At 35.4% G+C, this 15,859-nt stretch overlaps 1 protein-coding gene across 1 annotated transcript in view; it reads left to right on the top strand.

The window, feature by feature from the left end:
- Positions 1-11,331, top strand: part of TMA16 (translation machinery associated 16 homolog) — a 32,126-nt gene extending 20,795 nt beyond the window's left edge. Inside the window, exons 4-8 of the mRNA XM_068404156.1 lie at positions 652-689; positions 1,480-1,564; positions 2,653-2,801; positions 9,329-9,371; positions 10,967-11,331. Of these exons, the coding sequence (XP_068260257.1) occupies positions 652-689; positions 1,480-1,564; positions 2,653-2,801; positions 9,329-9,371; positions 10,967-11,108 (457 nt within the window). The 3' untranslated portion in view covers positions 11,109-11,331. The remainder of the gene's footprint in view (positions 1-651; positions 690-1,479; positions 1,565-2,652; positions 2,802-9,328; positions 9,372-10,966) is intronic.
- The last annotated feature ends 4,528 nt before the right edge of the window (positions 11,332-15,859 follow it).

Here is a 15,859-nt window from a genome sequence, read left to right as displayed (position 1 = left end):
TTTTGTGACAGGTGACAGACTTCTGTGCTCTGAGTTACTTCAGTTATTACTTCAGTTAACTCTAAAATGCTCATTAAGTTCTATAGAGTAGAAGGAATTTAATGAAGGAGCACATTTTGTTGTTAATGCATTAACTTTTACTATTCACTAAGCACAAACTTTAATTATTACAAGTTTATTAGATACTAGAATGGTATTTTTCACATTGCATGCTTGATTTGCAAGGATCTAGTGTGGCGAAAGCTTTTGTTCTTGATCTCCAAACTCATTAAACATACCAGCAGAATATTCAAAATACTTAATGAAATTATTACAGTGTGGGGCTTTTGTGAAATTCCTTTTGCTGTGCTCTAAGAAAAGTGATGTGTCCTATTTTCATCCTGTTTTTTCCATTTAATTTCTTCCAAGAAACTGTTTAACTTAATAGGTAAACCATGCAAATTTCAGATAGTAGATTTACCAAAAAGTAGAATTTTCAGATGAAGCAGAATAAGTTTTACATTGGTCTGAATTTGGCAAATATTTCTATTTGAAATTTTACCTTGACTTTCATGTGACTCAAAAAAAAGAGTTTTTTTGGAGAAAGAAAATAATTATCTTCATTTGTATGATATTCATTCCTGGCTAACACATCTGTTTTTTCTCTGCTAGGTTGAAGACTGAGAAAGCTTTGCGTTTGAGTATCGTTGGTGAGCAGAAACTGCTATGCTGAATACAGTACTCAACGTTGTAGCATAGATTTTAAGTTTTACCAAGTTTATAGATACTCCAATTAGAATTTCTTTCTCTATAATCTTAAAATAGTCTTTGTTGAAATGCTAAAATACCTGACATGTTCACTCAAGTAGTGATTGTACAAGGTTGTACAACCCAAGTACAGGGTTGAACTTGGGGCTGAATATAGCCTAATCTTTAGTCAGTGTATGTGACAACAGGGAAATACAGACCAAATGTCTGTTTTGTACATCTGTATGTGTATTTGTTGTACTTGTCTCCATGCTTTTTTTAATTGCTTGTAAAAGAGGATGATATATGTAGGTTAACAGACACATTGTGCTAGCAAGTAAACTCAAAACTTTGAGACGCAACCTGGAATATTTTTCTCTTTCATAGGATTGATGCTGAACCTTTTAGATTTAATCTGTTTAAAAATTGTGGTGATTAGAACTCTTGCTCAGCCATTGTGTTGGGTTTTTTTTCCCCCTTGGGGCCTTCTTAAGTTTCCATCTTCAGCAATTGATCCAGTGATATTTTGAACAGTAATTTCCAGTAAAGCAAAGCATAACATCTTTTCTTCCATAAGGAAGATAGGAAGTACATCTGAAATGATGTGAGAATCAGCTACCTTCATACCTGGTACACACATTATCAGTCAATCTATGATGCCATTCAAAATCTTGAAAAATGGGGGGTTATTTCAAAATCTGTATTGGTTCTACAGTGATGCTGTAATCATTAATATTAAGTTTATTCTTGTAGGAGAAAAATTGGAATGGTTTCAAAGTCATCTTGACCCCATTAAAATTGAGTACACAAAGAAGGAAGCTGGCGAGCTAATTGAAAAGTAAGTTAAAAACAGATTTAAAAATCTTAATTTGTCATTTAAAATGATGTTCTTAAATAAGAGCTGTAAAGTGATGATGACTCAGAGGAGGACTTTTTATATATTACTATTAATAATATCAAGTAGTTGATTTTGTTGCAACTGAGTTTGATTATATATTGAAAGATGTATATATTCACACTAGCATTACTGAAGTAAGTCATGTATTGTTTGGTTTTTTTTTATTATTTAATCGCTGCTTTTATCGTGTGTGGAGGACTCTAAATGATTTGGACAGTAGTAATTGCATGAATTTGCTAGTTGGATTATTCAGAGACACTTAAATGCGCAGTTTTCATTCTACTTACTCCTTTATTCTTTAATTTTCTTTGCTAAGGAGATTAAACAGTACTCAGGTGGGTCAATTTTTAGGTCAGGAAATACCAAAATTTAATCTGCTAAGAAGGAACTCAGTTATTTCTGTGCTGCTGGTCATGTACCTGTGGCTTGTCAGCATTTTTCACCTGCTAGCTAAATTACATGGTATATATGTTTTCTTACACAGGTGTACTATATCAATTTCCTTTCAGAAGCTCTGATATATTTTCTACACGGTCCATGAAACCTGTAAACTGCTAATCAACACTAGTGATACTGCAAAGGCAATAAAATCGTACTTTCTGGATTTGGGTTGGATGTTTGCGAGATGATGTAGAACACATGGCAAAGAAGAACTTTACTTTAAAAATTACTATTGAGGTGAAATTCTGCAATTAAAAGTTAGGAATGCTAATATTTAATACTGGTCTTCCAGAGCAGGTGAATTATAATAATGTGGGAGGTCTGTTTTATGCAGACATACTTTTAAAAAAAGCAAATTAAAAAAACGCACCAGTCCTTCCGGAAGCTGCAGATGATTCAAATGAAGTTCTAAATGGAGATTCCACTTTGAAGATTAAAGTAATAGTTCAAATCTAAGAAACAACTCTGACTGGTATAGAAATTAAATACAATTAGTAAAATAACTTCTTAGATTATCAAAGTAATTCTATTTTTTGCAAAAGTTTTGCATGATTGCATCTAGCATAAATGCATCTTATTTCTTTTAGTTATATGTGTCGATTCAATGCTGAATTGGAACAGATTGAATTACAAAACAGTATTAAAGGTAGACAAGGAAGACAGCATGGTTCACGGGAAACTGTCATCAAGCAGACCATAGAACGTGAAAGGCAGCTCTATGAAGGCTATGGAATAGGTATGTAAAAGCATTAGAAATAATCCTGTAGTCACACCTTCTTCTCCTCACAAGGCTAGAATCTAAGTGAAATCTCTAGGTATTATCTTTATTTTTCCCTTTAAAGGAATTAGCTAACTGCTAGGTATTTATGCCTTGCAGAGGAGATTGGGAGGAGGGGCAGGGTGAAGAAAAGGAAGAAAAAGATGGTGGAGAGCTGACTCAGATATTTCTGCTTTACTGCTTTGCCTCTGTGCATCTGTGCTAGTACTGCCTCTTTAGTGCGGGCATATATAATATATTTTCGAAACTGAAGTGAGATTTAATGCACCTGTCTCATACGAATTCTGTTCAGTAGCTTGCTTGGACCTTCATTATATACAAAGTATTTTTTATCTTAATGCACTTCAGTGGGTGTTCATGTTTTAATATGCATTAGCATGAAGACTTTATTTGCTCATGTGGGGAATAACCAACATCACTTTTTCTACAAATTAATTACTTTTTTTGAGGTAGGCTTCATTATCTGGACTCGTGCCAATGAAGTCTTTATACACAGCTTCCTCTAACATTCTTTTAATAATATACAAACTTACTGTTAGGGATAAACCTGTGGCCTGACTTGCCCCTTTCCACTGCAGTGCACCCAGTGGCATGAGGAACTTGAGCAAGTTTCATATCATGAGAGAGTGGGCTTTAGGGTACATGAACTTGAAGAGAACCAAAGCCTCTGAACTTATGGGCCTTAAACATATTCAGGAAGAGACTCTTCGTTCCACTAAGGTTGAGATGTATTTCGTGTGGGACAATGATTGCAGCAGAAATTGTAGTACTGATGTATTTCCAAAATTTTAATATTTCTGGAGTTTTCCTATTAAAATTTAGGTAATCCAGGAAGAAATCCTGGGCTTTTGTGACACATCTACTGTACAGGCACTGTTCTAGAGGCATAAGTGATAACCTACAAACAGAAAAATACATTTTTCCTCTTCTCAGGCAGAGGAGCTATGCTCCTTTGACTTACTGGAAATGGTGGTGGAGGGAGTGAATGTGCTCTGTGTGTGTCTGAAGGCCCTAACACTTAACCTCTTAACGATCAAAAACCCACAAAACCTCTAAAGATGTAAAACTAAAAATCTTTTAGATAAGAGCCTAGTTGAAAGCACTTTTCGTTTTTAAACATTTACCTTGGCCATTATCACAAGTTTGAATGAAATCATAATGCCAGATATTCTCATTGACTTTTTTTATTACCATTTATCTTCTTTTAGAGTAGCCGTCTATGCCAGCAGATTATCTAAGGAAATCTTCTGAGGAGCAGTCATGTGTGAAAACCACAACATAAGCATTAGAGCTGAAAATTTCCTTGTAAGGTGCAAATAGTCTTCTTTAAGAAGAAACACTTGAAAGTATTTTCTGGTTTTGGAGGTAGCACACACATGCAAGCTACATGCGAGAAAGAGAAATAAAAGACTGAAAATTTGATAGCTGGAACGAGGCTGAAGGGAAGCGGCAGTAATCTGGTGAAGTAAGGGAGAAAGACAAAGGGATAATGAAAGTGCAAAAAGCAAAGAGTTGTTTTGAGGAGAGTTAAGTACAAAATAGTAGTGAAATTTATGTATTTTTCTTTAACAAATAATCACATTGGAGTTGAATGATGAACTTGGCTTTAATACTAAAGTGTTATTCAAATGCAGTCAGTCCTCCTAACAAAGTACATCGTGGAAGACGTGAAAAATCTACATTGTTCTGTTGTTAGCATGCACAGCAAGGTTTGGGTTGTGTGATGTATTCCCTTTTCCCCCATTTATATTTTACCAATAAAGAAAATGAACAGCTCTAAAAATTTTGCCAGTGTTACTTAGTACTTTCACATCCTGCAACAGCAGAGAAATTCAGGAATAGCTGTGTGGCTTCATGCGTAATCTTTGATTTCTTAGAAAGGGGGCAAGAAATCATAGGAAGATAGATACTATGAATGCATCAAATAGCTCAGTTGTAGAATATCTACTTTTTGGTTTTGTTTTTAAATTTAACTTTTTCCTTTTTCTTTACTGCTTTGTGGAAAGCTGACAGAGAAAAGCAATAGGAGTAGATTAGAAAGATGTCAAATTGACAAGCACAACATACAAATAAAGAAGAATCCAGAAATATTGTAAGCAAAATTTGAGGTTATTATGGCATTAGTAAGTAAAGCATTCAGAGAGCATGGTGCAACTTCACATATTAAATACACTCGCAAATCATTCATTATTTGTTATCACAACTGCTGCAGGTTTTGCTCTCTGTCTAGGACAGCGTTCATTCACAGAAAATAGTTGCTGCTAAATACTGTAATTAGAGATCTGGGATAAATGGAAATCAGCTGGAAACTGTGCTTTTATGCTCTAGCTCATTATTATCCCTGCAAGCTGTAGTGAGGGGAGCTTTTATAACTATTTCCCCCCCTGTTCTTGAACTCAGTTATTTCTTGTGTGCATGTGCATTTGTTGTGAAGAGACTACATGATATGAATTGTTCACATTTAGGAAAGGCTCCTAAGATTTGATGCCATGTTTATGTGTGTGTACATATATATATCTCAGTTATATGTGAATGAAAAATGAATTATTCTTTACTGGCCATTTACAAAAGCGGTAGATAGATATCCAAAAGCATAGTAAATTTTAGTCTTTTTTTTTTTTTTTTTTAAAGTAGTACCTATATAGGGAACATGCAGTCTTGTCTGTGAGTTGAATTTTATTAGCAGCTATGTGTCACTTCCTTATTCGTTAATTTACATGCAATTTTCTTCCTGATGTTGTCATTTGTGTGTGTTTTTTCTAATCTGGTCTTACATTTTCATAGCAAAGCTATTGAAAGTGAATCCTAGATATTTACAGGAACTCAGAGTTAGCATGCCTTCAGTTGAAAGGCAATCATAATTATTTCATCTGAACATCATACATGCTTGATAATTTGCTTTTAATTACCTTGCATGTTCTCACAGAATCACAGTGTAAATCTTGGGGAAAAACAGCCTTTAAAGGAAAATGCACAGTTTATTAGTTAATTCTTGAAACTTCAGGATATAAGGAAATTGATTTAATTCAGATGAAAGTTGTATCATTTATGTACCTGCTAGTGTGACTACTGTATGGTTTGTTAGCTGCTGTTTTTTGTAGCTATCATTATTGCGTAACTGAATGGTTCTTTATCTAAAGGGCATCTCAGTTTCTAACATCCTTTTTCTTTTTTATAACTTCAGGCTGCAATATCATCCTTTGACCTGACTTGGGTGTTTCTCTGTATGACAGTTCTAATGGATGTGATATATATGCAGCCTATATTCTGTGCAGAGCACTGTCAGAGCAGTGACATTTCAGTCCTTGCGAGATTTAGGTAAATCTTTTGTGCAAATCTTTGCTTTGGGAGAGAGAAATGGTTACTGCTCTGAAGAACAATGGTGTTTTTATTAACAGCATACTTCTGGAAGGAAATAAAACATCTCAACAGGCTGTCACAGAGCACTTGGTAAAAAGTAGTGCTGTGGGACACAGCTCTAGAAGGGCACTCTGACACTGGGATTAACTCCTCTATCCCCTTTTTCTCTAGTTATGCTTTAGAAGCGCTCCACTCCAAGCCTGTGCACAGAGGCAGGATGGGCTAGACCTACAGCTGACAGAAGCTTTTTACTTCTGATGACCATAAGAACTTAGAAGTGATCTGATCTAATGCTTCTCCATCTGAACAGCTGGAAGGGTGCTGCTGACTTCACAGTATTTTACACAAGTTCTGTGTTACAAATTAAGCTCAGTCACTTTGTTTTTTTCTTCTTGTCATTAAATGGTGTTAAGCACTAACATCTTCATGACAAAGTTTGAAAGCTAACGTGCTGCTTTTTCTTCTTCAGAAGAAAGATAGGAAAATAAAACATTATCTGAAAGGCTCCGAAACATGACAAAAATGCGTACTTAAATTTTTCACTGCTGTTTCATTATAACATATAGGTTGTTGACTGCTTCATCTTAAAAATGCCAGACAATATCTGCTCCCCAAAATAGTCTTCATTTCTTTTCCACTAACCCCTGTGTCATATTTTTCCATCTTCCATTTTTTCCATCTTTACTTCAGAAAACACTCTCCCGTGACTTAATGTTTTTAAAGCAAACTAAGAAGTTCACAAGTAGCAGCAAAAACCATGACACTGGTGCATGCTAAGGAGATACTTCTGAGTAAGACAAGTGTTTTTAATCTGAACATACAGGGCTACTGCAGCTTTCCAACATAATTTAAAAAATCAGTTATTATGCAGTATATACTTATTTTATTTCTCTACACATGGGACTAGAGTTTCGAGTTCTGTTCCTAATCTGGCAACTCTGTGGTTTGTATTGTATAACATATTGCAAACACACATGTAAGCATAACTTAAAGATTTTGCTACTGCCAAAGCAGTAAAGATTGATTAAGTGCCAGTCTTGGTTTGTCACAGAATCTCCCCCCTCATAATGCCTGCTTTCTTGTGACATTGGTGAGCCCTGGATGACAGGCTAAATAAAACTGTTAGAATATTCTTTTTGGAAAAAGTCCTGTGTAAGTTAATAAAAGCCATTAAATGCTTTCCAAGGTGTTTTTTCAACCAAAAAAAGCAATTGAAGGGTCTTCATTTGAAAGTCTTGTCATTTAGTTCTGGTTTGTGTGAGAATAACACTGAACTGTATGTTGGATCAGTGCTTTGATAGACGGAACAGATACAAATCTCAGCATGTTTCTGGGGCAGTTGGCCCAAATTAGCATGATGCCACTTCTGCCAAACTCACTGTTTACACCACTAAGCTCTATCCTAGAAGCAAACTGAGCAGGCGTTGCTCCTTGTAAAATACCTGAGAGAAGGGAAGAACTTCTTTCTCTTGCGGGGGCTGGGATATTTCAGCATTTGGCACTGTGCTGCCAGGAGTGCAGTTCAAGGGACTGCAAAGAAAGCAAGAGGGACCATGGCTTTGTTTCAATGCTTAGTTGGGAAAGGTGGACCTAATGTGGCATTGATGTTTGTCAGAACCAAGGAATCGGCAGACAACTTTGCCTTGCTTTGCTCAGCTGTGAGCTGTATTACCTTATCTGTTTACCAAGAAGCAGGTTGCAGAAATCAGAGTAATTGGTCCCAAAACATTTTGCATATATTATTGTTCTTCAGTTGGTAACTAGAACCCAATGTGAAGGGAAGGAATATTTTTCTGAATAGTAAAGACTGTCTGGCCACAAAGATAGGTGACAGGTATCATCATCCTACATTCTGTAGTAGCAAAATCATCTATAATCCTGCATTGATAGCAGGATCTGATTTATTACTGTAAGACTCAGGAAAATTGATAGATGAACAAAGAACTGTGTATTCAGGGTTTTCTCAAGGACAGCATAAGAAGTTGCTGAAATGTTACATTTTTAAGAGCTAAAATAATAAAGTGGATTGAATGTTGCAGAGGTAGCGTCTTCCTTGTTGAGAAGCCTGCTGGCTGTGAGATCTATGCAGTTCATAGACAGTAATGAAGTATTTCATACTGTGCAAACATTTCAAGGCTCCTAAGGCATACATCTCTATAAATTAGTGAAGATGTTAAACACAGGTCACTTGCAATACTTTGGGACTGACCAAGAAAAGAATGACACTGAATCAAGGCAAAGCAGCTTAGGCATACTAGGTAAAACTCTGTATGAGTTTATGAACTACACACCTAGTAGGAATGTTTTGTCTACTCCAGGAGGAAAAAGAAAAAAAAAAGTCAGTCCCATAAGTGTCTAGAACGTATTTGCCTTACTTTTTATTACCAAAGTAAAAAAGATTTGTAGTGAGTATACTCTACAGCTATAACTACTGCTGATCTGTCTTGCTTGCAGTTGTGATTTAAGTGCTTTGAAATTTTTTTCTGAAAACATTTCAAAATACTTATGGACCACTTACTACTCATTAATTTATAGCAAGCATTGTGTATTTAGGTCAATGGTGAAACTAAGCTTTCTTATTTTACCTTTTATCTGTTGTGCATATTTATAATAAGTTCTGCAAACTAGAATTGTCTTTTTATTATGTGGGTGAGTGAATATCTGTTAAAAACTAGCATAACCAGACCTTGACCTTGTTTGAGGGTATTAGTTATGCTTTTAAAACAAATAATAAAATAATTCTTTTTCTGGTTTTATCACTAGACTTTTTTTAAAGGGAAACTTTAAATGCTTAAAATTTTGCTATTTCTCGGATGTGTCAGTTTAGAGAAAATGACGCACCCTCTTTTTACTGTTTGTCGGGATTGAATTTTCAGTAACTGGTACATTTGAATTCTGGAACGGTTCATAGGTGTAAGTTCACTTCCTTTTCTTTAGCAGTGAGAGGTCTTCCTGTTTATATATTGCTCTAGAAACTTTCTAATATGAATCCTCATTCTCATTTTCTTGGTCTTTTAATCTCTGAAATAATATGTTCAATCCTTTAGCTCACATTTCTTTCTTTGAAATGAGTCTCACTTGAATAATGTAACATGTCTAATAGAATTTAATTTCATTCCCATTAGAAATCCCAGACATTATGAACAGAAAGCATCTTAAATTTTTCAGGTAAGTTCATTTTATTATCACTACTAATCTGTTTATGCAAAGCAGTGTTTCTGAATTTGACATGTTGTATGACTTTTTTCTTAAAAAAGAATTTATGCAAAACTGTCAAAGAATTTGTTATTTGAAAAAGCAGACTACGTATGGTGTTGCTATTTCGGCATTTCTTAGCTGTTACAAGCTAAACGCTGGTGACAGTTATTCGTTAAAACATTAGAAGAGTTAGAAAGCTTCAACAGCTGGAATTCTATTTCTGTAACTTAAGTATCTTTTTTCCAATATTCTTAGAGAATATTTTCTCTTTACCTAAAATTCTCACCTCAGCTGTTCACTGATTTACACAAAAAGGATTAGCATTTACTGTTGGTGTTTAAGGATCAAGACATACATTTAGAGAAATGGAATTACACTGTTTTCTTACCTGAAATGAGATTTCAGATGGTAATTGTAGTTCTAAAACATAGTGACCTAAGTTATTTATAGTCAGAACTTATCATTAAGTAACTAAAACAGCACTAAGTTCTTAGTCATGTTTTCTAAGATCCAACTCTAGGTGTAATACAGTAGTGTTTGTGTGTGTATACTAGTTGAAAATCTTAAGCGAATTGATGACTTGGCATCCAGTTAAAAGATCCGCGAACTGTGAAACTTGCTGCTAGCCCATCTGGGCCAGCAAGCCAATATGCCTTGGTAATGGATTGAATGAACACTCTTGCTGACAGCTCTATCAAATTAAATACTTGAAAGGAAAAAAAGACTTATGAATGCTTTTGTTGCCAGGAATGATATACCACTAACTCCTGGGGGTGGTATGTAGCCAGAAATCTTACTTACAGGATATTGGAATAAAGCCAGAAATCTCAAAGAAGAGGCAGGCCTCTGCTGTGTTTATAAATACACAACTGACTTCTTGTACTGGGATGTCTGATGGAAGTGGTGGTGTTTTATTACCTTGGTAGAGCAAAAACGTGTCTATGTTATAATTGGCAAATACTGTCTCTGCCCTTGAGAAAAATAATCCATGAAGTGCACTTACAATAATCGAGCAAGTATGTTATTCGTTGAGTACTGGATTTGACTTGTGATATTTAAATGAACCCTTCCTCCTTCATGCAGCCTTTCGAAATAATATGTGAATTAATGTTTACTAACATTTTGTGTCCTCTTGAAGTCAGTCATACAAGATGTTAACAGTTAACCATAAATCATAATGAAGGACTTTTATGTACATGTGATATTAGCTCTGCAAATTAAGCATCCAGAGGAAGCAGTTCTTCCAAACTGCTTTTCCATTGCTTACAAGACTGGGAGTTTAATGTGTCAAACCTAAAAGCAGGTATGAATCATATATATTTTTTGTTCAGAATGTCAAATCTGAAAATACTTAATTCTTCACAGAGAAATTACACCTGTTGTAGTGTACAAGATCAGGTGAAACCGGTGCTTATTCATACTGCAGTGTGACTGATAGTATAATTTAGAAAAGCAGCCTCCCTTGAGTTAGCATCTTCTGAGGAAAGGTGAATTAACTCTGCCATTCCTTCGTGCTGTTTCTTTTGGTAATTGTTTTTCATTGCCTTATTTTTTTTTTCTTTAAGGGAGTGGGATGGTGATCTGAGGAAACTGCCAAACATCAAAATGAAAAAGCTCTCAGCTAGGGATGCTGCTTTCAGTCACCTTGAGGTGGCAGATGTGGAAGCTAAAGAAGAATTGAATAAAACAGAAGAGGTGGCCGAATGAGCACCAGCTGATTTAAGAGCTCAAACAGCTTAAGGGAATTGTAAGAAATCTATTTTAATTACCACTGAAAACAAGAATAAATTCTAACTATATAAGGCTTTGCTAGTTGCAGTTTTTATGAGCTCACTGTGTACCTATGGTAAAGAGTAAACAGTGTATTATTGGGTAAAGCTGTATATTATTGGATAAAAAATTTTGAATATAAATAAATACTTAAAATCTTGATTGTGTCCTTACTTCTAATACTGTACCTTCTCTTTAGGATGCAAGCTCCTGAGCTAACAAAGCAATTGTAGTTTGTATCTTGAAATCCTGACTAGTTGAGTACCTCTTCCCTGGTCATAGAGCAGTCAGGATTCAGACACCTGTTAGAAGTACTTTATAGTGGGAAATCCTTACCTTTTCCAGCCAATGGCAAGAATGTATGTCATTTGGTATATAAATAGCAGGTACCCTGGTAAACAGTGGGCCCAGCTAGTGGCAACTTTTATCTATCTCTTGTGGTGGTGGCTGGCACGTCTCTAGGTGTATGCAGTTTTGTGGAGGCCTCATCTCACAAAATCCTGTGCTCTGTGGCACAGAACACTCACCTTGGATGTAAAAAATGCCCTCCTATTGGGTGGAAATGTATATGCAGAAGATGAGATACATGGAGCATCAGTTAATCAAGAAGAACTCTTCTCTTGTACCTTCTCTTGTCTGAGAATCTGTGTCAGGAACATAGAGAGCTGGAAAGACTTCAATAAAATATTGTGTATTTATGTTTTGTCAAGAGAATTTGAGAGCGCTACACTGTCTTCACCACTCTGTATTGAAGAATTCAGATCAGAAGCCAATTAAAGATCCTACAATCTGTTTTTAAATATGTCTTTTGTCCATATGTTTTTTTTTGCTGACCCCTCTGTTGAGAAAGCTGTGTATTTTAAAATTAAGTTGCTTAGGACTTTCAAATAGCAGGCTTGCTTTATGAAGCAACTCTTTAGATGCCTTTAAATGTGTCTTTCAGGAAGGTTCTTAGCAGATTCTCACTTTCAATACCATAAAATAAAAAAAAAAAAAAAGGAAAAAAGGACAAGGGCAAAGCCAGGGTATAATTTCACAGCAGACATTAAGTAGGACACCTCTGTTAGTGCAGATTAGATTGTCTGGGCACAGAAGTCACAGTTCAATTGTACTGTCTGTACACATTGTAGCAGTCACAGTTCAGATGCCTGTTAATTATGCAGAAATAATTATTCCTGGTGGATGATCTTTCTAGTACTTGATCCCCAGTAGAGTTATGTGTGTTAAACAACAAGGCTTTGTCATGGTAAATGGTTACACTGGCTTCCCAGATTTCTTTTGCAGATATTGCAGGTGTGCATTTTCTTAGCTATGCAGCAAGTGTTACTGATGAGTGTTATTCTGTTAACATCTATATTAAGTTTTTACCTCTACAAAATAGGCTTGTGCTATCATGTTTTAGGAAACCAATCTGTTTAGGTAATATAGAATTAACCATTGTCTTCCTTAAATTAATTGAAAGAAGAAACCTGAATAAATTTAACAGACCTGAAGCATGTGTGAGTGATCTAATGCACCTTCAGATGGACTGTGAGTCTTAAACCTCGCTAGAGGTCTTACTCTCTGACACCAGCCGTATCACTAGGCCATCACATCACTCCCTTGTGTTTTAGAAATAAGCGTGCTGAAGTTCGGGGCAGGCCTTTGACATTTTTTTAACTTTGTTAAATTGAGCTATATTGTGGAATTCAGCTTGTTTTGATTTGTAAAACTTGAGGTGTTAAAATCTGGTGTAAGCTGAGCCGGGGTGATTGGTCTGAACTAAAGCCGTGTATGTGTTTGTTCAATGGTTTGACAGATTTTGACTTCCAGAAGATTCATCTTAAATTTTTGCTTGTATACAATGTCTGATGTGCTTTGAAGTTTTAAGTAGAAACATTGCAGAAAAAGTCACTTTCCCATCACATTGACTAAAATACTGAAGGAAAATGAGCAGTAAAGTAACTAGAAGGTCTAGCATGCCACAGTAATGACAGTTTATTAGGCTGACATCCTGGTGAATGCTTTAAAAAAAAGATTGCTGCACAAAGTTACGGAGGATGAGATGTTCTATATTCCTTGAAACAATTCACTAATAAGGTATTGTAAAAAAGTAATTATTACTTGTGTGGTTGATGTGATAGTCAAATATTTGAAGTGATTTCTTTTTTAACATCTGTTGTTCACAATTCAAGAACATGTTTACAATTTGGGCTTCATTGAGTTTGTGGGTTTTCTCCCTTGAAGTCCATCTATTCACTGCTTGTTTAGCTGGCTTTTAAACTGTTGTGACCTGCTGGATAAGTAATGAAAAAAGAACAGTTTCTGTGTGTGAGCTTCTTACATTGATTTATCAGAAGAAATAATACGTAGCTGTCAAATATTCATATTTGAATTGAAAAGTAATCTAGGCTTGAGTTGATAATGTGCAAGACCAATTTACCAGATGAGTTTTGTTGCAGAATACTAATGTGGCAATGGGAAAGAAAAAACCAAAGCTTATTATTATTATTTCTGTGCTCAGAGTTTTTGTGCTGGGAAGCCTGGAGTGGAGGGTAGAGAGAGTCTTTTGCCTTGTGTGCTATTGAGACAAGATAGTGGAATTGACTATCCAGTTTCATAGCCCAGTCATGACTGTACTTTAAAGCCAGCTATTAGGGTTTTGCATGTTGATGAGTTTCTTCCCTATGGTGGGAAAAAAGGATGAATGCTCTCAGGAGTTGTGAATTGTTACTCTGTTTCTTTAAAATTATAATCTAAAAAGCAGCTGCTGTTAACAGCGGGAATTGGAAATATTTATGTGATGTTCTATGTTCGTACAAACTTGCTGTAGGGGATGCCTTGAAATTCTGTTTACTTGTAACTAAGGATTACAGACTTAAATGTTAAATCCTCTATTACAATTCTCTGTAATTGACAGCGTTTTTTTCCTGGTTCGAGATTAATTTTATGGAAGATTGCTTTCATTCTTAACTTTGTCAGATATTGCTTCACAATTTCCCTGTTTTTTAATTGTTAACTGCAAAAGTTTAATTGTTAAAATTCAAGTTTCTTTGACTCTCAGGGCTCAAATTAAACATAAAAAATTTCAACCAAAAACTAACATTTTAACATGGAAGCCCTCTTTTATGGAACAACTTTTTTTTTTTAACATATTTTCTAATTTGTTACACTGTACTTCACAGCGTACTTACTAAGGTATACTTTTATTCCAGCCAGCCTTAGAGAGCCAAGACCTCTCTGAGGAACTGGCTGAATTACATTCAAACTTTCAGTAGCAGCTGAGTTGTTAGTAGTGTTCTGATTCTGGAACCTACCCTATTGATGGTCTCAGCTGGAAGGAACCAGCTGACTTTAATTCCAATAGTAGTATGATTTGGTTTCATGGAAACTAAGCAAATGTTGATTTTTATTTTTTTTTTTCTTTTTAAATAAAGCTATCCTTGAGGCTGGTTGAATGCATTGGATTAATTAATTTACAGTTCTTTAGTGTTGGAAACAAATGCAACTGAATTAATGGAACTGTTCACCGTGGTTTTCCAGTCTGCTCCACAAAGTTGGTGCTAAACAGATGAGACTTCCAGCATTTGTGATGTGGAGAAATGGGCATATAGTGAAGCACTTAGCCTCATTATTGTATTTTTCCTTTTTTTCCTCTACCAAGCATGTGTCAATCTCTATGGAACTTCAGTATGTGCAGTTGGATGCAACAAGTCAAAAAGGCAACCTATATTAACCATTTTCTGAGCCATTCCTAAGTGGTTCAAGGAATATACTTAAAGGGTATCATATGTATGATTTTTTTTTTTTTTTTTTTTTTGGTCTTTCATTGCAATAGCATGTATACTCATCTCTGTAATGACACTGCCATATGTGAGGACAGATTCTGGGATCCAAAAATGTGTATGTTGGAGTCCATCTTTTAAAAAACTTTTTTGCTAGACACCTGGCAGATTGTAAAGAGTAGTAAAAAAAAGGACATTATTGTTTTTTCTCAGCAGAAAATGTTCTCCACTTAACAAATCGTCCAGACTTATTTTTCTGCTAAAGGGCAAAGAAACACCTGCACTTCAGAAGTATGTCAGATTGGCTGATGTATACATCATATTTCAATCTTCTGGCTATTTCAAGAGCAAAAATTCTTTATGATTGATGTCCAGACTCTTCCTAAAATGAAGTAAGTTTTAGGAAGTTAAGAAACTTTGCTAATGAGGTGGTGTGATTTATGCACTGCCGTTTAAGCTGTTCCCTTAAATACAGCTAGCAAGATCCTCTGTAGAATTCCTGTAATGAAACTCCCAAAATCAGCTGACTGTGGGAGACTCACTGTAGTGATCCTGTAATCATGTTCCCTAAGCTTTAGCTGCTTCTATTGCAAATACTGCCCAGATTTCTTAACAGGAAAAGTTTAATATGAAACTAGTTACCTGTTACAAATGAGAAATAAAACTATTTAAACTTTAAACTAAGTTATTAGACCAAAATGCCAGCACTACTCAAAAAACAGGAGCATTTTCTAAAGAAATACAGGAAGGTGGCAGCATTCTACTAGTATCAGCTCATATTCCTGTAAGTTCACACATGGTCAACCAAGACAGTAACATGCTGTTTGGAAAATTTATAAAGTAACAATGCCTTTTGCTAGGACACGAACTGGCCAAAAATTCTTTCCGGTACTTTTTTAATGAAACATTCTTCTTTTTCCCCAG

Source organism: Nyctibius grandis, chromosome 6 (assembly GCF_013368605.1).
Source record: "Nyctibius grandis isolate bNycGra1 chromosome 6, bNycGra1.pri, whole genome shotgun sequence".
NCBI classification, from domain to species: Eukaryota; Metazoa; Chordata; class Aves; order Nyctibiiformes; family Nyctibiidae; genus Nyctibius; species Nyctibius grandis.
This window is presented reverse-complemented; position numbering and strand designations above follow the sequence as displayed.